Source organism: Colobus angolensis, unplaced genomic scaffold, assembly GCF_000951035.1.
Source record: "Colobus angolensis palliatus isolate OR3802 unplaced genomic scaffold, Cang.pa_1.0 Scaffold130, whole genome shotgun sequence".
Taxonomy (NCBI): Eukaryota; Metazoa; Chordata; class Mammalia; order Primates; family Cercopithecidae; genus Colobus; species Colobus angolensis.
In genome coordinates this window covers 3,159,123-3,185,087 of record NW_012114253.1, presented here as the reverse complement: position 1 = coordinate 3,185,087, position 25,965 = coordinate 3,159,123, and the positions used below count along the sequence as shown (strand labels likewise).

The 25,965-nt window shown below is 49.9% G+C and overlaps 2 protein-coding genes across 6 annotated transcripts in view; one reads left to right on the top strand and one right to left on the bottom strand.

Moving 5' to 3' along the window:
* EMC1 (ER membrane protein complex subunit 1) overlaps nt 1–18,319 on the bottom strand; it is a 27,969-nt gene extending 9,650 nt beyond the window's left edge. Inside the window, exons 1-18 of one of the 5 annotated variants that reach the window (XM_011934027.1) lie at nt 17,942–18,319; nt 15,897–16,021; nt 14,950–15,015; nt 14,614–14,707; nt 13,306–13,434; nt 11,992–12,118; nt 11,277–11,426; nt 10,798–10,965; nt 10,213–10,284; nt 9,777–9,839; nt 9,000–9,122; nt 8,123–8,219; nt 6,106–6,228; nt 5,182–5,190; nt 3,929–4,128; nt 3,617–3,766; nt 2,253–2,414; nt 1,824–1,943 (exon numbers count right to left, since the gene is read on the bottom strand). In XM_011934027.1, coding sequence (XP_011789417.1) covers nt 1,824–1,943; nt 2,253–2,414; nt 3,617–3,766; nt 3,929–4,128; nt 5,182–5,190; nt 6,106–6,228; nt 8,123–8,219; nt 9,000–9,122; nt 9,777–9,839; nt 10,213–10,284; nt 10,798–10,965; nt 11,277–11,426; nt 11,992–12,118; nt 13,306–13,434; nt 14,614–14,707; nt 14,950–15,015; nt 15,897–16,021; nt 17,942–18,036 — 2,073 coding nt within the window. In that variant the 5' untranslated portion in view covers nt 18,037–18,319. The remainder of the gene's footprint in view (nt 1–1,823; nt 1,944–2,252; nt 2,415–3,616; nt 3,767–3,928; nt 4,129–5,181; nt 5,191–6,105; nt 6,229–8,122; nt 8,220–8,999; nt 9,123–9,776; nt 9,840–10,212; nt 10,285–10,797; nt 10,966–11,276; nt 11,427–11,991; nt 12,119–13,305; nt 13,435–14,613; nt 14,708–14,949; nt 15,016–15,896; nt 16,022–17,941) is intronic. The other 4 variants (XM_011934029.1, XM_011934031.1, XM_011934030.1 and 1 more) reach the window with 4 other exon arrangements.
* MRTO4 (mRNA turnover 4 homolog (S. cerevisiae)) lies at nt 18,036–25,590 on the top strand. The gene is made up of 8 exons (XM_011934033.1): nt 18,036–18,385; nt 21,296–21,354; nt 22,433–22,536; nt 23,554–23,635; nt 23,947–24,014; nt 24,314–24,465; nt 24,961–25,037; nt 25,165–25,590. Exons 1-8 carry the CDS (start codon nt 18,358–18,360, stop codon nt 25,312–25,314), a joined length of 720 nt encoding a protein of 239 aa, XP_011789423.1. The 5' UTR covers nt 18,036–18,357; the 3' UTR covers nt 25,315–25,590.
* The last annotated feature ends 375 nt before the right edge of the window (nt 25,591–25,965 follow it).

Below are 25,965 nucleotides of genomic sequence, written 5' to 3'. Positions count from 1 at the left end.
TGTAGCCTGGGTGACAGAGTGATACTGTGTCTCAAAAAAAAAAAAAAAAAAAAGTATGAGCCACACATGTGGTGTGTCCACACAGCTGTTGATATGGAATTGTAAATACACAAGGACAGTGGAAAGAGGCACAGCAAACTGCTGACAGGCTTTCCACCTGGGGAGGGGAAGACCGCTGGAAAGGGGGCTACAAGGGTCTGTTCACATTTTGCTTGTTCACCTCTCTGTATCAATGGACTCTTTTACAATGAGAATATACTCATGTATTACCTAAATTTTTAAAATAATAAAAGTTATTAATAATAAGACTTCATTGCCACAACCTTCTTTGAAAACATGAGAACTCACTAAAACATCCCGAGAAGAAGGTCACCAAGTGAGGGCAAAGGCAGTACACTCCCTTGTGGTCCAGGACTCGCGCGCACACCTGGCCCACTTCCCACAGACAGCTCTGCCTCCTTTGTCTTCCTTTGTCATTGTTCACTCAGATGATGTCCTCAAGACTCCAGATTCATGACACCCACACTCCAGTTCACTCCCCTGAATCTACAAAACTGTCTCTTTCAAGGTCCTCATTTTATTAACTTGGAAGGACAATTTTTTTTTTTCATTCACAAGGGTAAAGAATGTGTCTCCTGGGCAGACCATTTCCAGTGCCGTTTATGCTAAGGTTAGCTGTTACAAATGTCACCAAAGGGCACTGCATTTTCAAAACAACAGCATCTCCAACTCAGATGGCATTTACCATGTGCCAGGCAGTTTTATGTGATTTATGTGTTGAATTCTCACAACAACCTTTTGAGACAGGTATTTATCACCTTATTTTACAGCTAAGAAAACAGAAGGCCAGAGTCCAAGGTCACAAAGTTAGTAAGTGACAAACCTAGGCTTCAAATCCAGCAAATTGGGTCTAAGCTCTTAAATTCTTTGCCTCTCAAAAGGCCTTACAGGACAGGATGGGAGAGCTGTTTGTGAGGGCACACCACAGAGTACTTCTCCAAACAGTCCTGCTAACAAGGCCATGCCAGTCCAGAGCTGGACTTCAGAGCCAGCTTGTATCACTGTTTACAAGAGTTGGTCTCAAGTATGTGAGGATTAAAGCAAACTGACCCCCTTTCTAGAAATAAAATTCAAAGCACACATTCTATCATGAGTTGGTCAACATCATCTTCATATAAAAGTACAACTTATTACTCAACCCACATTCCTACCTTCTACTCTCCCAAGAATGGAAAAAAAGTCCCATCTCTCCGCTATAGAAAAAGAATGTGGCCGGGTACAGTGGCTCGTGCCTGTAATCCCAGCACTTTGGGAGGCTGAGGCAGGTGGATCACAAGGTCAAGAGTTTGAGACCATCCTGGCCAACACAGTGAAGCCCCATGTCTACTAAAAATAGAAAAAATTAGCCGGGCGTGGTGGCGCATGCCTGTAATCCCACCTACTTGGGTGGCTGAGGCAGGAAAATCGCTTGAACCCAGGAGGTGGAGGTTGCAGTGAGCCGAGATCGCGCCACTGCACTCCAGCCCGGGCGACAGTGCGAGACTCCGTCTCAAAAAAAAAGAAAAAGAATGTGGAATGAAAGCTCCATAAGGGCAGAGATTAGGTCTACTGTGCACCACTCTGTCCACAGCACCTAGAACCATACCTGCCATGTAGTAGCTGCCCAACAAACATGAACAAATGATTGACTTTGTAACAGACATCAGGATTACGCTAATCTAAGTTTACAGTAGAATGAGTAGCATAATTCACTTCTTAGCCAAATGGCCAGGAAACACCCGCATCTCATCCACAAAGGGTCATGCCAGGACACGCCTTCCCACCTTTCGAAGCCGATATCCACATAGCCGTCCCTGCTCCGCATCCACCAAATAGAAGAAAATGGAAGGGGCAAGCTCATGCAGCTGTCGCAAGACATTCCGAGTGGCTGGAAAAGCTGTGACCTTGAAAAACCCAGAGAGCCCAAGGAAAGAGTTAGGAAATTTCCCCATCAAAGAGAGCCTTAAGAATAAAACAGCAAATCTTAAAAGAATTCGAGTCTAGTGAACTCAGTTTAGGGTTTACATTCAGTTCTGTTAAGAACCTGAATTTTCACAACTGTAGACACAGCCATCATTTCTCTTCAGGATGGCCTCAGAGCCCAAACATGTGCTGGGTGCAGAGAGTACTCCATCTCTGGGCTGCTGTGTTTGACCACTTGGCCCCAAACCCGACTCCACTAGCATGTTCTCCATCCCCTCTGAACACAGTACCTTGTATTCATCATCGATCAACAGCAACACCTTGGCGTAGTCTTGATCCATGACTGGGAGAAGCAAGGACTGCAAGATGGGGCGCTTCAGCACTGGGGGAGCCACCTGACTCCACTTCCCAAAAATGGGATTGAAGACATACAGAGAACTCATTCCCGACTCCTAAAATGAGCAAACTGTCAGGCTCCACCAACAAGAAAAGACTGCAAATCCTAGGGATAGACCTGAAGAGCTGGGACTCCAGCTTAGCAACTGTGGGGGTTCCCTAGTCTTTGCCCTCTTTGTGGAAAATAAGTTCTTGGCTGTAGGTGAATAGTCCCCTAGGCTAACGTCACAAAGGAAAACATCAAACTGTCTCTGCCAGTTCTTTTTTGTTTGAGACAGGGTCTCACTCTATCACCCATGCTGGAAGTGCAGTGGCATGATCAAGGTTCACTGCAACCTCTACCTCCTAGGTTCAAGCGATCCTCCCACCTCAGCCTCCCAAGTAGCTGGGACTACAGGCACAAACCACCACACGTGGCTAATTCTGTTTTTATTTTTTGTAGAGATGGGGTTTCACCATGTTGCCCAGGCTGGTCTCGAACTCCTGGACTCAAGCAATCCACCCTCCTTAGCCTCCCAAAGTGCTGAGATTATAGGTGTGAGCCACTGCCTGGCTGCTCCGCCAGTTCTAACCAAGAACCAATAAAAAAACCAAGTAACAATTCAGCAACCTGGCCAGGCGTGGTGGTTCTCACCTGTAATCCCAGCACTTTGGGAGGCTGAGGCGGGTGGATCACCTGAGGTCAGGAGTTTGAGACCAGCCTGGCCAACATGGTGAGACCCCGTCTCTACTAAACATACAAAAATCAGCCAGGCATGATGGCATGCGCCTGTAATCCCAGCTACTTGGGAGGCTGAGGCACAAGAATCGCTTGAAACTGGGAGGTGGAGGCTGCAGTGAGCCAAAATCGCATCAGGCAGCCATTCCAAGCAAGTGTCTACCAAGCCCACCTTCTGTGCTAGAATGAATACACAAAAATCCATTCTAATTCTGGGAAGACACAAAAATATCTTTGTGTCCTGCTCTTCCTCAAAGAGAGAAGAGAAAATAGCCACTCAGCTACTAACAGCCAATGCTTAGAAAAGAGGAGAGCTGGCTCCCTATGTAGCTGGTGAAGTCACACCCACTTTCTAAACAATTCCACATCAGTGCTGGCTGGTTCCTTCACCCAGGCATGAAACTAGAAGAAACAAGAGTTCTAACCCTTGAATGTGCCTCATTAACTCACATAATTCCAAGGGCCTAGGAGCAATTTAAGTTACAAAATAGCAAAAAAAGCCACTCTGAGTCTGGCTCAAGTTATAGCTGGATGCCTCACCTTGTCCTTCACCAGCAGGGTACACTGTGGGGGGTGGGGAAAATGAGCAGTAGTTCTCTGGACCATCAGTTTAAAGGAGGAGTCTGGCTTGACACTGGGTAGATACTGTTTCCACAGGATGGTGCCAGAGCTGCTCTCAATGCCAAAAAGCTGCAAGATAAACAAATACTTGGCTCACTACTAGAAAAAGAAACCGAAGAACTGAGTCTGTCCTTGAAAACTAGAACCAGTGTCATCCCCCACCAAAGGCTTTTTGTTCCTCACCCTCAGAACTTGAAAAGGTTCAGTAACTGGAGTCTAAACCACACTCACCTTGCCTGAGGCTGTTACCATCACCATCATCTTCTGGAGGTTGAATTCATCTCTGGCCAGGGTGTCAATGTTGATCTCATTCTTAATCTGACTTCGGGGCTTCCGAGCATCATAAAACATTTTCCAGAGGTGGGAAGTCCATGCTTGCAGCAGGATAAGCTGAGACGAGAGGCGTTTCAGGAACATCCCCAGCAAGCCATCTTGTGTAAAGGAAAAGTAACACACTCTACATCAGACTAGGGGTCCAGAAGGAGGTACATGCTTTTCCTAATGAGGAATCTCTGCCTCTCCTATGGAGTGGTGAAGTCCACACTCTAGGCCACAAGCCCAAAGGGCAGTCCTATATCTGATGCCAACAGTCTCACACTCAGGTAAGGCTCAGGCAGGAGCTTCTAAAAACTACTTAACTGGCTCTTACAACTAAACCCAGCTGGAATCTTGGAATAGACTAGGAGGTCAGGGATTAGACATGCAGGAGGCAGCCATGCTGTGAATGTCTCCACCATAGCCCCACATCCAAGATGCCAGAGGAAGGTTTCTGGGTGCCATGACAAAGCCAGAAGAGGTATGAGTGTGGGGGTGGAGGGTGCAGGTCAATGAATGTGTATCATGAGCAGGTACTTCCATCTCCCACTGCTTCATTCCTACTTTGTCAACTGTTTAACCTGCACTCAACAGACATACTTGCAACGAGTTCCCAGGACCATCATTCACTCTTCCCCTGATTCCATCAGTGAAGCCACTGCCCTCCAGATCTCCTCATTGGAGACCACAGATTTGGAAACAGATGCAAGGAAGCAAGGTAAAGAGCATGGTCTCTGGAATCTGCCAGGCCCAAATTAAGATCCCAGCTTCACCACTCACTATGGGGCAACCTTGAGAAAGGTACTTCACCTTTTTGCTTCCGGTTCCTCATCTGTAAAGGGGCATGTAACCCACTGGACTGTTGGAAAGTTACATCATACGACGTACATCAAGGATTTAGCGTGGTGCCTGGTACATGGTGAGCACTTACTAAAAAAGGAGCAGAACCTCTGCTGATCTTATTTTCCACCCACCTCTGCTCAAGGAAGAGAAGTGAGAAGCAACAGGACAAGTCACAAGCATGGCAGTCAACACACACACACACACACACACACACACACACCCCAAGGATGTACCTCATTGGTCCAAGCTAGGAAGAAAAACAATTAACCAAAAGCTAGCCATGTGAGCAGGCAACGAGCAACAAGGCAGCAAGAAGCAGGTTTTACCTTGAATCGCTGGATCCAGGCAGCAGAAATAAACAGTAAAGTCAAATTAATCCTCAGCTTAAGAACATGTGCATTGCCTAGCAGAGTGCCTGATCCACAGCAGGCCCTCAATAGCTATCCGGTGGAGAGTTGGATGAATGGACAGAAGAGAGAGGGTGGGGGGCAGGACTGAATCAGAGCAGAGTGAATCAAGTTCATCCAGGCAGTTGGGACCATGGCCAGCTTTAGAGGGCACTGGGCTATTTCCACACTACCCAGATCAACCCAATCGTGTCTCCAGACAGATGTGGCTGCTGCTTTAGGGACAATGAGTATACAGTGCCTGGTAAATTTTTAGTACACAGGCAACGGTAGCTATTACTATACCAAGTTAAGACTTTATTCCCCCCCAGGCGCAGTGGCTCACGCCTGTAATCCCAACACTTTGGGAGGCCAAGGTGGGCAGATCATGAGGTCAGGAGTTCAAGACCAGCCTGACCAACATGGTGAAACCCCGTCTCTACTAAAAATACAAAAATTAACCGGGCGTGGTGGCGCACACCTGTAAACCCAGCTACTCAGGAGGCTGTGGCAGGAGAACTGCTTAAACCCGGGAGACGGAGATGGCAGTGAGCCAAGACTGCGGCACTACACTCCAGCCTGGGTGACAGAGCAAGACTCTGTCTCAAAAAAAGAAAAAAAAAAAAGACTTTTTTCCCTCAGCTTTCCCTAGAAGGATTCACAGTTCGTTCTTTCACAGACAAGAACGGTTTCATAAACCATATGGCCACAAATGCACTGGAACATCATCACAGAGCTCGTTCAGAAAAGACTAGCAATCCGCCAAGCCCAGGAAGCCGGAGATGCATGACACGGTGTCTCTTGTGGTCATTTCCAGACTGACCCCTCCAGCAACTCTGCAGCTCCAACCTCTTAGGTTCATACCTGCCTTTTTGCCAAATTCTCCTTCCAGCTCGGCCTGTGCCCCAGTCAGGGGGAGGTCCACCATCTCTAGGCACACCACTTCTGCCAGGGACTCCTCACGGCTCCAAAGCACCACCTTTCCTCCTACAGGAAACATTTTTACAAAGCTAAGCCTGGAGCTGGGCACAGCGGCTCATGCCTGTAATCCCAGCACTCTGGGAGGCCAAGGTGGGTGAATCTCTTGAGCCCAGGAATTTGAGATCAGCCTGGACAACAGGGCAAAACCTTATCTCAACAAAAAATAAATATCAGGGCCAGACGAGGTGGCTCACGCCTATAATCCCAGCACTTTGGGAGGCCGAGGGAGGCAGATCACAAGGTCAGGAGATCGAGACCATCCTGGCTAACATGGTGAAAGCCCATCTCTGCTAAAAATATAAAAAGTTAGCTGAGCGTGGTGGTGGGCACCTGTAGTCCCACCTACTCAGGAGGCTGAGGCAGGAGAATGGCGTGAACCCAGAAAGTGGAGCTTGCAGTGAGCCAAGATCACGCCACTGCACTCCAGCCTGGGCAACAGAGCGAGACTCCATCTCAAAAAATAAATAAATAAATAAAAATATCAAAAAATTAGCCAGGCATGGTGGCAAGCGCCTGTAGTCACAGCTACTTGGGAGGCTGAGGTGGGAAGATCACTTGATCTCGGGAGATTGAGGTTACAGTGAGGCCATGATTGTGCCACTGCACTCCAGACTGGGCAACAGTGAGACCCTGTCTCAAAAAAAAAAAAGCTAAGGCTGCCTCCCAGATGTTCTAAAGAGACTCTTCTCGCTGACTCAGGATTACTACAAGCTCTTGCATAAAAGGAGAAATGGCAGAGCAAGGGGCTGGAATCAATAGGTCAAGGGAGGAAAGTTATGTATCCCACCAAGAAGGCCAAGTTATTCTTCAAAAGCAGGTGACAAGGGCCGGGCGTGGTGGCTCACACCTGTAATCCCAGCACTTTGGGAGGCCAAGGCAGGCAGATCACCTGAGGTTAGGAGCTCGAGATCAGCCTGGACCAACGTGGTGAAACCCTGTCTCTTACTAAAAATACAAAATTAGCCAGGTGTGGTGGCACGCGCCTGTAATCCCAGTTACTCGGGAGACTGAGGCAGAAGAATCACTTGAACCAGGACACAGAAGTTGCACAGAGCTGAGATTACACCATTCCACTCCAGTCTGGGCAACAAGAGCAAAACTGTCTCAAAAAAGAAAAAAAGAGCCGAGCACAGTGGCTCATGCCTATAATCCCAGCACTTTGGGAGGCCGAGGCAGGTGGGTCACCTGAGGTCAGGAGTTTGAGACCAGCCTGACAAACATGGTGAAACCCCATCTCTACTAAAAATACAAAATTAGCCGGGCATGGTGGTGCATGCCTGTAATCCCAGCTACTTGGGAGGCTCAGGCAGGAGAATCACTTAAACCTGGACGCCAGAGGTTGCAGTGAGCTGAGATCACGCCACTGTACTCGAGTCTGAGCCACAAGAGCAAAACTCCATCTCAAAAAAAAAAAAAAAAAAAGCAGGTAACAGGCCAGGCACGGTGGCTCACACCTGTAATCCCAGCACTTTGGGAGGCTGAGGTAGGCGGATCACTTGAGGTCAGGAATTCGAGACCAGCCTGGCCAACATGGCGAAATCCTGTCTCTACTGAAAATACAAAAATTAGCTGGTCGTGATGGGGCGTGCCTGTAATCCCAGCTACTCAGGAGGCTGAGGCAGGAGAATTGCTTGAATCCGAAAGGTGGAAAATGCAGTGGGCCAAGATCATGCCACTGCACTCCAGCCTGGGCAAGAGAGCAAGACTCTATCTCAAATTTTAAAAATTTAAAAAATTTGAAAAAAAAAGCAGGTGACATTTGGCTGTGAACAAAACGCTCGGGGCACACTCCACTTGAATCTCTTCCAGAAACCTGCAGCCTCCCAAAAAACAGTCTGACTGGAACACATCGGAAGGCCTGGGGAAATAAAAAAAAATGGGTTGAATGAGGTCTACTTACCCAACTGCTGCAGGAAAAGTAGTAGATGATCCTCCGTCTGCACCAAAGCCCGGTAGCCCACTGAGTCATCCTTCTTCAAGAACACCTGGATATACAGCTATAAGCCACACAGTCAAGACCAATGTAGTCAGCAAGGATCCAAATGCCTCTGAGAGCACCAGACCCCAGGAGTCAAAGATTAGGACTTAACAGAGGCACAAGCCATGGCATTATTTGATACCTAAACAATGTAGCTATCATCTGGATGCCAGTAAGTGATACACATTCTTAGGTGCCAACACAATGATGCTGGGGTCTCCCAGATCTTTCTGTGGAGGAACATGAGTACTGCACGGGTACCATGCCATTCATCCATGTTCTAATCACACCCCACAAAGTGAGCGGGAGGCCGGCATTAGACTTTCTGCTTTAGAAACAAAGAAGCCACAGCCCAAGCAGCTGAGGTAAACAACCAAATGTACACAGAGGCAATACTGGGTAGTGACGAGTTCAGGCTGTGGGAGGTTAGACCTGAATCTGAACCCCAGCAACACCTCTTACTGGTTCCGTGACTCTGGCTATGGTACTCGATCCCAGCAGGCCACAGAATCGTTTTAAAACCAGGTCAGGAACAATCGCTTCACGGGAGTGTCCAGAGGATTAAATTAATTAATATGTAAGTTAAAAGCTTAGAACAGTGCCTGGTACACAATGACGAGCTGGCATAAATAATACCCGCCTTTACTGTGATTTCCAACAAGTCAGTGGCTCAGAGAGCATTAGAACACATGTTCAGAGAGCCTAATCCAAGCTCCATGGCTAAAACCTGGCCCTGAGGAAAGGAAGGCACGTGCTGAGAAGCCCACAGGACAGTCTGCAGAGAAAGGCTCTGCCTCACCCGCTCAGGCCGAGCGCCACTCTGTTCCAGGCTAAATGTAATTGTGGTATCCAGCAGCCGCCGACCTGTCTCCACGAGATACAGGTTAATGGTGTAGGTCTGATTGAAGCAAGCCAGAGAGTCCTAGGGGTACAGACAGCACAGGTCAACTAGAGGTATCCCCCGAAAGCAAAGCCCACCAAAGGAAGTCCAAGGATTGGGGCAAATACCCTAGAGAAGGAGCCAGGCCAGAAGGGGAAATATATGCAAAGGAAAATAAGAGAAAAGCAAGCCAAATGCTAAGGCAGAAATAAGGTGCCTGAGTAAATAAATGAAATTACAACTACCACACTTGTCTTGGAAGCCAGTACAGAGTAGCAGACTTCTGAAAGAGAGGTAGGGCTGAGCAAGGTAAGACTGAGCAAGACAGGAGGCAGGGAAACGCTGAGATGGAAGCCACAGCAGGAACCTATGTATGCCTCCAGCCAAGGGCTGACGCCTCCGCTTCAGGGTCACTGCACAGATTACTACTCAACTGTGCCAGCCGGGATCCCCAGAAAAATGGGGACGCAGAGGCCCAGAGGAGAAAGTGGCTAGGAACAGACTCTAGGCATTCTACCTCCTAATGTCCCGGTAAAATGAGATTAAGAGAAACATCATTTAATTTACAGTACTTAGGAAACCCCATTTGAAGCTGGGAACTCTAAGACCTGCTCCTAACCAAAGCTGTGCCCCCAACTCTCTTTGGTGGCCTCCTGTGTCTCTCGGTCTGGCATACTGCCCAATGCCACACCCTACCTTTGAACTAGACGTCTCCGGAAAGCTCCCCATTGACCCATCTTCAGAATTGCTAGGTTTCTGCTATGAGAAAGAGAAGGACAGGAGAAAATTCAGCCAAAGGGTCACTTCCCAGTCACTGAAATGACACTTTTGTTTTTGTCTTCTTAGCACTTGGGAGAAGGCAAAGCTCATTTCTCACCCCTGCCCACAAAGCCTATTCAACCCTTAATAGCCCCATATGAAAGTAAGGTCATCACATTAGGGTCTCGTTCCTGGGGAGAAATGGGGTGTACAGAAAGCTCTATAGGTGAGGCAAGACCTCACTTCTCAACAGCCTCCTGACCCCTAGGTTCAAACTGACCAGGCCAATGTGCCCAGACTTCTGATTTTCAGGGTTCCTGGCAGAGACCAGGAAGGAAAATCCCAAGTGCTGACTGTTGTTCTCAATACTCACCACTTCATTCCGACAGGCCATGACTGCAGCCACCGTCTTCTCCCCAGTGGTGGCAAAGCTCACTAGGGCAGTCTGGGGGAAAAGCAAGACATCAGCTCCTAAATGGGACCAGTACTAGCCAGCTGCCTTACAGAGGGTCACCTCTCCAGGGAAGGCCCTTGGCCTTAGAGTTGAAAGTGCTCCCCACTTTGGAGCAGAATGGTCAGGCATTGAAGAGCAGAGCGAGGCGCTAGTTGCATCTACAGCTGAAAACAGAACTCTCCCCTACCTCCAATGCAGGCACACGTCAACCTTAAGTCCCATGCTGCTTGCTCTTGCTATCTACGGGGAAGCTCTCATTTATGTCCCCATATTTCCTTTGGACTAAGGCAGGCACTGGTTTTGCTCTAAAGATCCTTTGTAATACTCAGGAGGAAATATACCATCTCTACTGCAAGGCTACCTACCCTCTCTCAAACCATTTAAGGGAAGGTGTCATCAGTCTTGGGCCTAAGAGCAAATGTTTCCAGGTTCAAAAGCACTGCCTAACATCCATGTCTTGGAGAGATGTCCTGAATCCCAGCAAACCATGTTGCCTGCAGTTACCTGTGGGAAGTTTTTAAGCAAACTCAGGGTGCCGTAATGGTACTGCAGCAGAGCATAGTGGCTTGGGGACAAGTGCAGGAAGAACTGGGCCCGGGAAGCGTCCACTGGGTTGGGCTGGGTGGGCAGGACCCGGGGTTGGAATCCACTTCCAAATTGTAAGTCGAGAGACTGGAAGGCAAGGAGGAGGAGGATTACAGCTGACAGCTGACGAGTCCCTGACCCATCCGAGGCTCACACCCTCTGCCCTACTTTACCAGGGGAAGTAACTGGGCCACGGCAGGTGGCTCCAAATGCTCCAGTTCAAATTCCCCAAAGGAGAAGGTGGCCAATTTCCCCTTATGCCAGTTCAGCCAGAGGCCTGAATGGCTTCCACTGCTCAGGAAGAGTCTGGGAGAAAGACCCTCTGGGGGAATCATGCCAAACTTTCTACTCCCCACAGGAAATGCCTCAGGCCAGAAGCAGCTGTGGCAGCCTCTCACTTGCAGCGGGATCTGTCTCAACTCCCATTCTGTCTCCAGAGCCAAAGTTTGGAGGGAACGTGAGCTCGGGTCAGGACACACCAGGACAGCCTCATCCACCACGCCACAGGCTCCGGACAGGTGCTGCAGCCATGGAGTTGAAACCCTGACCTACAGAAAAGTCATCGTTAACAGGAAGCTCGTGAAAGATTTTTACATTTCCCTCTCAGCCCAACAGCAGTATTGCTGCCAGCATCCCACTGGGGGTCCTAAGTTCAAGGGTTCTTCATGGTTGGTTCCACAGGAATTCTTCCTGTCCCCTGAAACCCCACCCTCCAACCTCCTGAGAGCCTCCAAAGGTGGAAAAAATATCAGGATTTCTGGTCACTGGAAAAATAAACCCGATAATTTTAAATACCTGACACTGCAGATCTGCACTTCTCTACCATATTTGTCATATGTGCTGTCCTACTGTGATTTCACAGCACCGTTAAGATACTTACAGCCAGGGACTAGATCTGCGTAATTTTTTAGCCACCCCAGGAGATAACACATGCAAATATGAGTACTTTAAATAGAGGCCTAATGGGAAGGCAGCTGGCAAGTGACGACAATGAGGGAGCATAAGTAGCTTTTGCATCTGCCCAGCCACGTTCCCTGTTCCCCAGTACAAAGAAATCTATTGAGTCCCCCGCCAACCCCACCTTATTCACAGGCTCCTGTCACCCTCCCGTACCTGCTGAACAATCTCTCCATCTTCCACATTAAACTTGACAACGTTCACATGGCTGAAAGGAACAACTCCGAGGGCCCACACCACCCCAGAGCCGTAAGAATACACCATCTGGTAGTGGATGCTGTCACTAAGAGAGGGAAGAAGAAACGGGAGCGTCAGCTTTAAACCCAGGACAGGATTATTCTCAGGGGCTGCCAGGCCTCAGCCAGATGTCACAAACTAGTAATTCCCAAATAGGTTTTGTTTGGCTCATACAGTTTGGGGGTTTTTGTTGTTGTTCTTAATTTGAATTAGTTGTCAACATTTAGAAGAGATTATACTTCACAGTCAGATTTCTAAATTTTCCTACAGTTAGAAGACGTGGCAACGCTAAGCCTAAATACAGAGTGCCAATCAGGTGGGTAAGGTTGCCCCCTCCAGTCAGGCCAGGCGCTCTGCAGCTCCCATCCAGCCAGTGTTGCTCATGGATATTTCATAACCCGCCTCATAGCATTTTCTTTGTTGTGTTTTTTCAGACAGTGTCTCACTCTGTCATCCAGGCTGGAGTGCAGTGGTGCAATCACGGCTCACTGCAGCCTCTACCTCCCGAGGCTCAGGTGATCCTCCCACCTCAGCCTCCCAAGTAGCTGGGATCACAAGCATGCACCACCATGCCTGGCTAATTTTTTGTATTTTTTGTAGAGATGGGGTTGCCCAGGCTGGTCTCGAACTCCCGAGCTCAAGTGATCCACCCAGCTCAGATTCCCAAAGTGCTGGGATTACAGGTGTGAGACACTGTGCCAGGCAAGAATTTGAAGTTTTGACTCCTGCTCTAAACTTTGAAAATGGCCACAGGGTGTCTAAGTAGATCCTTTTCTCTTGTTCCCTCCCTCCTGTTCCTTCCCAATTTCAATGCTTTCTACCAGCAGGAGCTTGAGAAACCATTTCATACTCACTCAGCCTACCCTGGGCTCTTCTTGAGTTGTTCTGACTCTTAATATGAATGAAAGGCTCAGTCAGAACTAGTACTTGAACTGGAAGTCAGAAGGCACAAAGTACCATAAAACCATGAGCGAGTGAGTGGCTCCCGTAGCATGCCTCGCCCTAGCGCCCCAGTTTGAGAGTGTTCTCCTCAGTGCAAAGGAAACTCCAGGCATACTCTGGAGTCTCACCCATGCTCACAGCCTTCAAGATCTTGTGAGTGCAACACACTCCATGCAATACCAATAAGAGAAAGGCCTGGGTTAAAGCAAATGCTTTGGGTCCCTCAAGGACAAAGAGGAGCTCGTAGAGAGTAGGACGAGGCAGCTGTTGGCTGTAAACAGGCGGCCTTACCTTTCTGGGAGATGTTCTACCCACTTGAGGTGCCCACTGGAGAGGTGATGGAGGGCAAGCGTAGTCTTCTTCAGGACTGCGATGTACCTCACAGACTCCTGCAGGCCAACCAGCCCAAATGCCTGGAAACTGAGCACAAGTACAGGTTGAGAGCAGCCCACATCTGCAGAGCCTCAGGCTGGGGGAGACAGTCCAGGACAGTACTCACTGTTGCTTGGTGGGTAAGAAAACAGGCTTTGGGGTCAAACACAGCAGAATCCTAATCCTGGCTCTGCCTCTTGTTAGCCAACTTGAGATTCTGCACTCGCAACCATGTGGTCACACTGCTTGCTTCCCTGAAACCATCTACATCTCCTAAGGGCTGTTCCCTCCTTCCCTTGGGACTTCACAGCAACTGGACCTACCTTCTGCCACATACCCATCAGACAGTGCTGTCATTACTGTGCTACCCACCTGCCTCCCAATGGACAGCAGAATCCTCGATGACAGCAGCTGTCTCACAGTCCCGTGTGTTCCCATCGCCTGGGGCTCACCACGTGTTTACCAAATGAATTACTATCAGAAGATATATAAGCTAATACAAATGACCCTATCATTTGAACAACTTTAGGGGCCGGGCGCGGTGGCTCACGCCTGTAATCCCAACACTTTGAGAGGCTGAGGCGGGAGGATCACGAGGTCAGGAGTTCGAGACCAGCCTGGCCAACATGGTAAAACCCTGTCTCTACTAATAATACAAAAATTAGCCAGACATGGTCCACATGCCTGTAATCCCAGCTACTGGAGAGGCTGAGGCACGAGAATTGCTTGAACCTGGGAGGCGACAGTTGCAGTGAGCCAAGATCGCACCACTGCACTCCAGCCTGGGCGACAGAGTGAAACTATGTCTCAAAAAACCTAATAAATAAAAAAAAATAACTTCAGCAAAGATGTAACGATAGGTCAAGTTATTCTTTAAACAAAACTAAACATTGGAAGTTTTATATTATGTTCTTTTATCTGGAACATTGCAAAACTCACAAATCACAGTGAAATTAGGAACAGCATTCAAGCACAAGCGCAAACACTGCACCTGGAACTCTGCATCTAACAGGTGCTCAATACATGTTGGCTGAGCAAGCATATCCACAACGCGCACTCAATGGCAATACACGTTGGCCGAGCAAGCATATCCACAATGGGAGCTCAACGGCTGGCTCTCCAGTGGTCCCTGGGAAAAAGCCACAAGCCCAGACTTGCTGTCTATGCAGATCTGTGTTCCGGTAAATCCTTTAACTCAGTCAAGATAGAATCCAGTTTCTCCTCTACCTGCCACTGTCCAAGGTTATCTCCCAGTTCAGGCCCCCGATGTTAGTCTCCCAGGAACGCATGATTCGGCCTCCATTGGACACAGTGATTGCATCTGGAAAAGAAAAGATCATGGTGAACTCATTTCCCACTTGTTCTGTCGCCTCCTAGGGTCCCACTGTGAGCAATGGCCTCACCTCTGATTTCTGGATGCAAATACATGTTAAACAGGTACCTGTCCTTCACTGTCAGGAGTCCCCCATCTCCTTTCCCTACCAGATCCTGTACAGATGACGGAGCCAAGGAATGGGACAGGGAGCCGGCCACACAATGGAGGCACGGAAGGATTCTGCTTACCCTGTCCGTGAAGCAGCATGGCATCCACAGTCCCTTCTGCCGTGCCCTTGTCAACATGGCGCCACACTGAGAGACATGAAAGTTAGACGTTACTATGAACAGAAGGAGGCAACCCAGAAGACTAAGAGATAAATGAAGAGCTCTTCATTTGCACAGCAATGTCCAGTTTTATTTCGAGGGAGTGAAGGAGTACAGCTAACTGGCAGTGATCCAGTACCATTCACAGAGTAATGAGGGTAGAAGGGGTTAAGAGGAGCCACTACTGTCCAGGCCCCACTACCACCCCATCAAACATAAACAAACAACAATAAGATTAATAAAATCCATCCAAGTCACAAGAAAAATAGTAATCATAAATTCTATTTCCATTATTTTAGTGCCTAAAAACATCCAGCCAATGTAGGTAATTGAGGGTATGTGAGAGTTTACTGCAAAGTAGAATAATGTGTTTTCTGCAGCAGCATCTTTTTTTGAGACAAGGTCTTGCTCTACTGCGCAGGTTGGAGTGAACTGGCGTGATCACAGCTCACTGTAGCCTCAACCTGCCGGGCTCAAGCAAGAATCCCACCTCAGTCTCCCAAGTAGCTGGGACTCTAGGCACAAGCCACCATGCCTGACCAATTTTTTTAATTTTAGACATAGGGCCTCACTGTGATCCCCAGGCTGGTCTTGAACTCCTGAGCTCAAGTGATCCTCTCGCCTGGGCTTGCAGCAATATCCTATTTAAGGGCACTCAGGATTCAGGCTAAGAGAATAAACTGCAAAGGTCAGTTATAGGAATATACAAATATTCAAAGATGATAAGACTGAAAAAAGTGTCAGAATCCACTAGGAGAGGCGTCTTTTGGCCAACATGTCCCTTATTCAGGAATCAGCCAGGCAGAGTTGGCAATGGTAAGCCTTACATCCCTTAGGCAGCCAGTAGACACAGTTCCCAGTTCACTCACAGATCTCCCCAGTTCTGGAATTTAATGCTGCAATCACATTCTTCTCTGTGGCTACAACCAACTTCTTAGATCCAGAGGAAAATTCCAAGGAGGCAAACTTGAGCTTCCCAACATATTGCTGTCTCCTGAGGAAAAGAGTACAGGGGAACGTAAGGAGCTAAAATCACTATTCCACAAAATGCTCCAGAAAAGAACAAATCACAGGGCTATCACCATCACACTCATTTTAGGACATATAAGAAGCATTTGTGGCAGGGCGCAGTGGCTCATGCCTGTAATCCCAGCACTTCAGGAGGCCGAGGCGGGCAGATCACAAGGTCAGGAAATCGAGACCATCCTGGCTAACATGGTGAAATCCCATCTCTACTAAAAATACAAAAAATCAGTCGGGCGTGGTGGCAGACGCCTGTAGTCCCAGCTACTCGGGAGGCTGAGGCAGGAAAATGGCATGAACCTGGGAGGCGGAGCTTGCAGTGAGTAGAGATCACGCCACTACACTCCATCCTGGAAGATAGAGTGAGACTCCGCCTCAAAAAAAAAAAAAACCGGAAGTGTTTATTAGCCAGGCTCTGTGGCTCACACCTGTAATCCCAACACTTTGGGAGGCCGAGGCGGGTGGATCACCTGAGGTCAGGAGTTCAAGGCCAGCCTGACCAACATGGAGAAACCCCGTCTCTACGAAAAATACAAAATTAGCTGGGCACGGTGGCTCATGCCTGTAATCCCAGCTACTTGGGAGGCTGAGGCAGGAGAATGGCTTGAACCGAGGAGGTGGAGGTTGCAGTGAGCCGAGATCGCGCCACTGCACTCCAGCCTGGGCAACAAGAGGGAAACTCCGTCTCAAAAAAAAAGAAAAGAAAAGAAAGAAAGAAAAGTCTTAAACAGAGTCCTTTCCCCCCTCATCAGCCTAGCCTGGCCCTGGGCTCAGAGCAGAGTTGCCCAAAACACTAAGCAGTTCGGAAATGCCATTCATTCATTCATTCATTCACAAAAAGAAAATTAAGAAAATTGCATATACCTAGTATTCTGCAACATTAGATACATATATCACCTGCTATATATGTGTAACATATACATATGACATTCTGAACAGTTGTGCACATCATTAAAAATGTAACTTATGTTGTATTTGTCCCACTGTCTGGCATAACAGGTACTCAACATATATGTGAATCAACTTTTCCAAGACAGAAAATATTTCAGAGGAGGAGAAATCTGAGCTGGGCCCTGAAGAATAAAGTGTAAAGAGCAATAATAACAGGTAACATTTAATGACTGCATTCAATGAGCCAGGCATTGTTCTAAGTAATTTAATTGGACTGTCTCATTCATTCTCACAAGTACTGTAGTAGATAACAGACCGTTAATAAACACATTCTATAGACAAAGAAACCAAGGCACAGAGTGGTTAAGCCACTTTCCCCAAGATCACACAACTCTTAATTGGTAAAATTTAAACAAAAGCAAGCTACTCCAGGGCCTTAAGGAAGATGTGAGTGGGTGAATGAAGGAATGAATGGCATATTCTAGCTGCTTAGAGTTTTGGGCAATCCTGCTCTGAGCCCAGGCCCAGACTAGGTTGATGAGAGGGGGAAAAGGGTTCAGTTTAGGACTTTTAAGACGAAAGCTCCTGTTCAAATGCCTACAAAGACACCAATACGAGTAGGAACTGAAGTTCACTGACGGCTTGGCGACCTCTGACACCTGGTAGACCAGAAACCTGCCAGTCAAAGAAATGGAACCTGACGAGGGAGGACGGGATCAGTGACCTCTGACCAGCACCCCAAGCATGCCTGGATGGCAGGGCCGGCTTACACACAAGGATCAGCTTAGAAGGATCCCTAACACTTGGTTTAAAGCTCTGCTTCGAACGACTTTAAGTCCTTAATTTTTGAACAAGGCGCCCCACGTTTTCATTTTGTACTGGATCCTGCAAATTATGCGGCCAATCCTGTTACATGACAACCCCCTTCCCTTTAGCAGGCAGGAGACAGGTACCGTGGAAACAGCCACTTATCTCTCGAATATGTTCCACACGTACGCACCAATCAAACTTGCCCACTTGGTCTTCGTAGACCGCGGCCACAGGAATCAGCAGCGCAGCCCAAATCCAGAAACGAGAAGCCCACTCAGCCGCCATGATGGGAGCGCAGGCACCGCCCACAGCCGTCCCGGCATGCACCGGGCCGCGGGCTCCGCCTCCGCGGGACCACAGAGTTGGGACCGTGCGCGAGGCCCACGGTCGGACGCTCGGGATTCGGGGATTTCTTCGGAACGCGGGAAGTCGCCCTACAGGCGCGGGAGAAAGCGCAGGTGGTGGCTCGGCAGGAAGAGGCAGGTTGCAGTGCACACTGGGTCAGGCATACGCGAGGGGCAGCCCCCGAAGGCCGTCCCAGAGGCCCCCGCGCCGCCGGGGTCCTAACGAGGTGCACCGTCTTCCGCCGCACGTGGATTCAGCGCGATGCCCAAATCCAAGCGCGACAAGAAAGGTAGGCGAAGGGGGCGTTGGGCCCCTGGGGGGACCTCCGTGGGTTGGCTGCCCAGCCTGCGGTGAGAGCTTCGGGGCGGCAGGGGCGCAGAATGGAACGCCAGGACATCCTCGAGGTGTTCCGCTGCCTCGCTACTAGCTGGAATGGGGGCTTCGAGGCCGTAAAACTGCCAGAGGGGGCTGACGCCTGGTCGGGTCCGGGGAGCGGAGACTCTTTTGCCTAGTTTCAAGTGCTCTTACAAGGCCTACTGTGCCGGGAGGCAGCTCCTGAACACCGCCCCCGGCTGTGCCTGGTGCCGTTTCGGCCCACTTTTCCCAACCTCGGCCCTTTCTCATCTTCCTGCGCTCCCGCCACCCTGGCTGCCTTTCCCCGTTCCCTTCTTTCAGCACAGGCTTGTTCCCGTGTCCGGCGTTGTGTGTCTGCAGTTGTTTCTGTCTGGCATGCTTACCTCTTCGTATGACTTGCTCCTTTTTCGTTGTCAGTTAATAGGACCCCTCTGAGACAGGGTCTTGCTCTGTTGCCCAGGCTGGAGTGCAGTGGCGCCACAGGCCGGGTGCGGTAGCTCACGCCTGTAATCCCAGCACTTTGGGAGGCCAAGGCGGGTGGATCATCTGAGGTCGGGAGTTCCAGACCAGCCTGGCCAAAATGGTGAAACCCCTTCTCTACTAAAAATACTAAAAATTAGATGGGCGTGGTGGCGGGTGCCTGTAATGCCAGCTACTTGGGAGACTGAGGCGGGAGAATCGCTTGAGCCCGGGAGGGAGAGGTTGCAATGAGCCGAGATCGCGCCACTGCACTCCATCCTGGGCGCGACAGAGCGAGACTCCGTCTCAAAAATAAGTCACTGCAGCCTTGACCTCCTTGGCTTAAGCGAGCCTCCCACCTCAGCCTCCCGAGTAGCTGAGACTACAGGCGCACACCACCACACCCAGCTAGGCTTTGTTGTTGTTGTTGTTTTATAGAGACGACTTTCAGTGTGTTGCCAAAGCTGGTCTCGAAGGCCTGGGCTCCAACGACCCTCCCGCCTCACCCTCCCAAAGTACTGGGATTACAGGAGTGAGCCACTACGCCTGACTTGAGCACCTCTTGAGAGACCATTTTTGACCACCTTTGCTGTGGTGGCATCTCTTTTAACCCGACTCCCTGGCGTGTTCAAAAATATTCAGGGGTCTGGCACTTTCTAGGCGTTGAAGGATACAGCAGTTACAAAGAAGGCCTATTTCTTATCGAGCCTAACGTTTCAGGGGAAACACATTCCACAAAATGCTAAAAATCAGATTGAGTAAAAGTGGGGTGAAGAGACGGCGATATTTTGTATAATGTGGTCAGGAAAGGTCTCACTGATGAGGTGACAGATGAACAGAAAATTAAAGGAAGCGAGCAACCTGTGGAATTGTGCACCTGTGGAATTATCTGGGCGAGTGCTGTTGCAAGTAGAGGGAACGTAAACTGAAAAGGCTGTGAAGTGGGAGCAGATTTGACATGTTTGGGACAAGAGGCCAGTGGGGCTGGAGCAGAAGGAGCCAAATACAGTTGGGGGAGGGGTTAGGCAGAGAGGGCAGGACTTCCTCGGCCTTAGTAAGGCATTGGCTTTCCTGCCCAGGTGAAGTGGGTAGCAGAGGACCCATGTGATTTACCTTTGCTTATAAAGGGTCACTCTGGTTGCCTTGGTGAGAATAGTTGGGAAAGACAGGGCAGAGGGCAGGGATGGAAGCACTGAGGCCAGCATTAATCCAAGAGGGTGATGCTGACTTGAGCCAAAGGTGTAACAGTGGAAATGGTGGGAAGTGGCCCGCTATATTTCGTTTGCCTCCCTCTGCTCCACTTACCATTGACTGATGTCAGTGTCTTTGTCCGTGTGGTACCTTGTTAAGAGGGGCTGAGTGCCGGGCAGGTTAAAGAAGAGAGGCCCGGGTTCTTTGTGAAGGCGCCCGGGGCTTTGCAGTTGGAGTTCTGTTAAGTGTTTCTGGAACGATTTGATTCTGTGGAGGGGGCCCAGGTCAGGTCTGGCAAATGCAAACTCTCTGGGTAGAGGGCAAATTGGGCCCCAGCCATTTTTACGGTAGAGGTACATGTTCCTCCCCAGAGAGGTGTTGCTGCATCTGTGGGTCCAAATTGCAAAACTGGAGTGCAGATACATAACAGGAGATTCAGTCCCCAGTCTCATGGTTGCACAGCATAGGCCAGCTAGAGTGGCCTCTGCATCATGGTCAAGAGCAGCAAGGGGCCAGGTGTGGTGGCTCACACCTGTGATTCCAACACTTTCGGAGGCTGAGGTAGGCAGATCTCTTGAGCCCAGGAGTTCAAGACCAACCTGGGCAACATGGCAAAACCCATCTCTGCAAAAATACAAAACTTACCTGGGCATGGTGGTGCATTTCTATGATCCCAGCCAAAAATAGCAGGCCATGGTGGTGTGTGCCTGTAGTCCTGTGGGAGGATTGCCTGAGCCCAGGAGCTCAAGGTTGCAGTGAGCCAAGATCGTGCCACTGCATGCCAGCCTGGGTGACAGAGTGAGATCCCATCTCAAAAAAGAAATAAAAAACAGGGGCCTGCCTCAGCCAGCAGGTGAGGTCTGCCACCGAGAGCACTCCCAGCAGCAGGAACAATCTCCACCCCCACACCGCAATCAAGTTTTTTGGGTCAGCCTTAGGGTCTAAGAAAGGCCTAGTTTGTCTAAATAGCAGGAGTTATATCCAGAGATCTTCAGGGCCAGGAATGCTAATGAGTAGGCATTCCATGGGCCCTGGGAATGGCTTTGTGTGCCAGAAATGATGGCCACGAAGGCCTTGCTGCCTTTTTCAGAATGGCTGCATCCAACTGAGCTCTCTGCCAAAGGGGAGAAAAAAATAAGTCTCCAGTGCATCTAGATTGGTCTCTCATCATCTCTCTCCTTTTTGTTTTTATTAGTCTCCTTAACCAAAACTGCCAAGAAAGGCTTGGAATTGAAACAAAACCTGATAGAAGAGGTAAGAGGTTGTTCTTTTTCTAGAGCTTGCAATTGTTTGTTTTATAAAGGCAGGTATAGGACTGTTGGCCAGGGGAGCATACTATTGGAAAAAAATATCTCCAAGCTGCTAATCCAGCCCTTTTTCCTCCAGCAGCAGCACCAGCAAAAACTTCCATAGTGATGATTTCCAGCTTTGACTAGCTCGTACTCTGTGCCCTGTCCTGCACTGTTTCATATGTGTCATTCCACTCCATCCTCATAACATCCCTGATATCTGGGTACTAGGTGATGATGTTGCTGTTTTGCATTTGGGGTCACTGAAGCTTATAGAGGTTTGTTAGCCTGCCCAATGACAAAAAACAGGAGGAGGCCAGGAACGGTGGGCCACGCCTGTAATCCCAGCACTCTGGGAGCCCAAGTGGTCAGATAGCTTGAGTCTGAGAGTTCAAGAGCAGCCTGGACAACATGACAAAACCTCATCTCTACAAAAAGAAAAGAAAAAAAAAACTAGCTGGACATGGCGGTATACAGCGTGGGCAACAGAGTGAGACCCTGTCTTAAAAAAAAAAAAAAAAAAACCTGGGAGATTTACCAGGTGTAGGTGACTGCACCAACCCACTGTACAGCTTCTGACTTGCCAACCTGGGCTGCAGGCTGGATGAAACAGCCTCCTCCTGCACAGTGACTCCTGGAGGCTGCCTCCTAGTGGCTTTGGCCAGCACCATGTGCTAGAGCAGTGCCGATCAGCTGCCTCCCCTTATAACAGTGAGGCTCCATGTGTTTCCACGTAGCAGGACCCTTCCTAGTGTGGGTGAATGTTTCTAGGTTAACTGTTGATGGTCAGTTCCACTGTTGGTCATAGATAAGTGAGAAACCTGGAAAAGGCCGTGGGGTGTAGATCCATGGCTCAGCCTCCCCTGTAGTTAGGGATCCTAATTTCAGTAATAGAGGTAGGAGACAACCCAATTAGAGGCCTCCAGTTCTTCCAGTTTCCATAGTTGTCAGGGGCCCAGAGCAGATTCATTCTCATCTGAGGCCAGAGTGGTGCCCATTGTATGCTGCTGCTTGAACTCAGAGCCTGGTGAATTGTCCCACAGCTTCGGAAATGTGTGGACACCTACAAGTACCTTTTCATCTTCTCTGTGGCCAACATGAGGAACAGCAAGCTGAAGGACATCCGGAACGCCTGGAAGCACAGCCGGTGAGTGGGCAGGGGGAAGAAGGCCCTTCTGAGTGGGGACTCGGCCAGGCTACTCTCAGTCAAAGCATAGGAGCAATTTCTGACCCTTTAGGTGCCTGGGTCATGCCACTGACACCTTAATAACGACAAAGTGCTACCTGCCACTGAAGAGCACTTCCTTTTCACTGTTATAGCTGGTCTTGGGCCGGGTGCGGTGGCTCATGCCTGTAATCCTAGCACTTTGGGAGGCTGAGGCGGGCAGATCACCTGAGGTAGGAGTTCGAGACCAGCTTGGCCAACATGGCAAAACCCCTTCTCTACTGAAAATACAAAAATTAGCCGGGCATGGTGGCGGGCACCTATAATATAATCCCAGCTACTCGGGAGGATGAGGCAGAAGAATTGCTTGAACCCATGAGGTTCAAGTGAGCTGAGATTGCACCATTGCACTCCAGCCTGGGTGACAGAGTGAAACTCCATCACAAAAAGAAAAAAAGCAGATTTTGCACCGAGCTCCTGGGGGCAGGACTTGGCAATTGAGGAGATAAAGTTTGAGAGGTGGTCCTTTCCAGAGAAGTGGCCCTTTAACCCTGGACTTTGGGCCATTTAGGAGCATCACACCAGTTTTAGAATGTCAGCATGGGCACTGGGACACAGACAGTGACCTGGGAGCCGGATGCAGGAGCCACATGGCCAGTTTCTGTCCTGGAGCAGCTGGCTCTGGTGTTGGTCTCCTGCCGCCCCAGCTCTGGTTCAGGCTGTTGACGTGCCTCCTGCATACATCCAGACGGAGAACCCATACATGATGCTCGTGATGGGCTGGGAGACAAAATGTTACCATGTCAGGGGTCTGTGGGTGGGAACATAATGAAAAGGACCCCGAGGTGGGGACACTGTGGCCAGGCAGCATGGAGAAGTGAGTGCCACTGGCTCAGCCTGGGCCTGAGCTCACTGGGGACCAGAGCTGCTGTGCATGTTGCTGAGGGGCGGGGAGGGCAGGGCATTCCTTCACAGAACGCTCTTTCTCTTGCTTGGTAGGATGTTCTTTGGCAAAAACAAGGTGATGATGGTGGCCTTGGGTCGGAGCCCATCTGATGAGTACAAAGACAACCTGCACCAGGTAAGTCTCTGGTTTTCACAGGGTGGGGCTGAGGCAGAGCTGCCTTCCCTCCCACTACTCCCACGTGATAGCCTCCCCCAGCCATTGGCTGGCCCCGTGGCTCAAGGAGAGCAGGGCCTGGCTCAAAGCTCTGGGTTCTCCCTTCACCTCCGGACCCAGGGAATAGCACCCTTCCTGCCTCCCACTCCTTCCTGCTATGACAACCAGAAACGTCTTTAAACGTTGCCAAATGTCACCTGGTGAGCAAAAACGTGCCTAGTAGAGAGCCACTGCTCTAATGTGACCAGGCTGGCCTCACTCTTGATTTGTAGGTCAGCAAAAGGTTGAGGGGCGAAGTGGGTCTCCTGTTCACCAACCGCACAAAGGAGGAGGTGAATGAGTAAGTACTGCTGAGGAACGGAGAGAAAGAGGCGGGTGAGGGGGATTTCAGGGAGGGAATGCAGGGACTTCATTCCATATGCGGCATCAAGTTGGAACTGCTCCTGGAAGCCTGTCACTGAGCTAGTGACCTGGGACCACAGCCCTCTCTGCCCTCTCCAGCATGGTGCGGTGGACTGGCTGCTGGCCAGCAGCCAAGGTCTGTGAAGGCCCAGGGCCACGGGACACTTGGGGAAGCCTGACTCATGGGCTGGTGGTGTGGCCAGGAGCATCCCCTCCTACCGCTTCTCTTTCCCTTAGGTGGTTCACAAAATACACAGAAATGGACTACGCCCGCGCTGGTAACAAAGCAGCTTTCACTGTGAGCCTGGACCCGGGGCCGCTGGAGCAGTTCCCCCACTCCATGGAGCCACAGCTCAGGCAGCTGGGCCTGCCCACCACCCTCAGGAGAGGTAATGGGCAGCCCTGGATCCAAAGATCACAGCCTAGAGTCCAAGAGCACAAGCCTGCAAGCTCATCCCTTTCTGGCTGAGCAAGTTATTTCTACAAGCCTCCATTTTCTCATGTGAAAATGGGGCTAAGAGTGCACGCCTCACAGTTGGGGTGAAGGCAGACAGTAACTTATAGTCTTGCAGCTGTTGAGGGACAGGGACATCAGGGGCCTGGCGCCTGTTTAAAAAAAAAAAAAGTCAAAAAATTAGACAGCTATGGTGGTGTGTGCCTGTGGTCCTAGCTACATGGGAGGCTGAAGCAAGAGGATCACTTGAACCCAGGAGGTCAAGGCTGTGGCAAATCAAAGGGACCTCAGGGAGACAGCCACTGCCCAGTGTGTGATGGAGCTGTGGGGAGAGCAGGTGGCTGACTGGATTCCTCCTAACGTGGCAGGGACAGAGAGGGCTCTGCAGGCCTCTGGGCCAGAGGTAACTGAGAGCCACCCTCTTCTGCAGGTGTGGTGACTCTGCTATCCGACTATGAGGTGTGCAAGGAGGGCGACGTGCTGACCCCAGAGCAGGCTCGCATCCTGGTGAGTCTTGCGCCTTGAGGGCTATTGCAGGAGGGGCCGCTGGCTTGCTTCTGCCTGCTGAAAACGACCCCCTGCACTTTGAATACCTTCATTCCTCCTGATTATTTGTTCCCTTTGTCTCTTGCAGAAGCTTTTTGGATATGAGATGGCTGAATTCAAGGTGACCATCAAATACATGTGGGATTCACAGTCGGGAAGGTTCCAGCAGATGGGAGACGACTTGCCAGAGAGCGCATCCGAGTCCGCAGAAGAGTCAGACTCAGAAGACGATGACTGAAAGGGACTCAGGACTGAAGGCCTCCTGGAACCTTCTGGGTCTCACTAAACCATGCAGGACTGCTGCCGCCGCTCTGAAGAGAGCAGCTGTTTATTTGTCTGTAGACAGGGAACGTGATGGGCACTGACCTCCTGTAAAGAATAAAACTCTGGGCCGGGCGCGGTGGCTCAAGCCTGTAATCCCAGCACTTTGGGAGGCCGAGACGGGCGGATCATGAAGTCAGGAGATTGAGACCGTCCTGGCTAACCCGGTGAAACTCCGTCTCTACTAAAAAAATACAAAAAACTAGCCGGGCGTGGTGGCGGGCGCCTGTAGTCCCAGCTACTTGGGAGGCTGAGGCAGGAGAATGGCGTAAACCCGGGAGGCGGAGCTTGCAATGAGTTGAGATCCGGCCACTGCACTCCAGCCTGGGCGACAGAGCGAGACCTGTCTCAAAAAAAAAAAAAAAGAATAAAACTCTGGGCCAGGTGCAGTGGCTCACACCGGTAATCCTGGCACATTGGGAAGCCGAGGCAGGCAGACCATAAGGTCAGGAGATTAAGACCATCCTGGCTAACATGGTGAAACCCCATCTCTACTAAAAATAGAAAAAAAAAAAACTAGCTGGGCATAGTGGTATGTGCCTGTAGTCCCAGCTACTCGGGAGGCTGA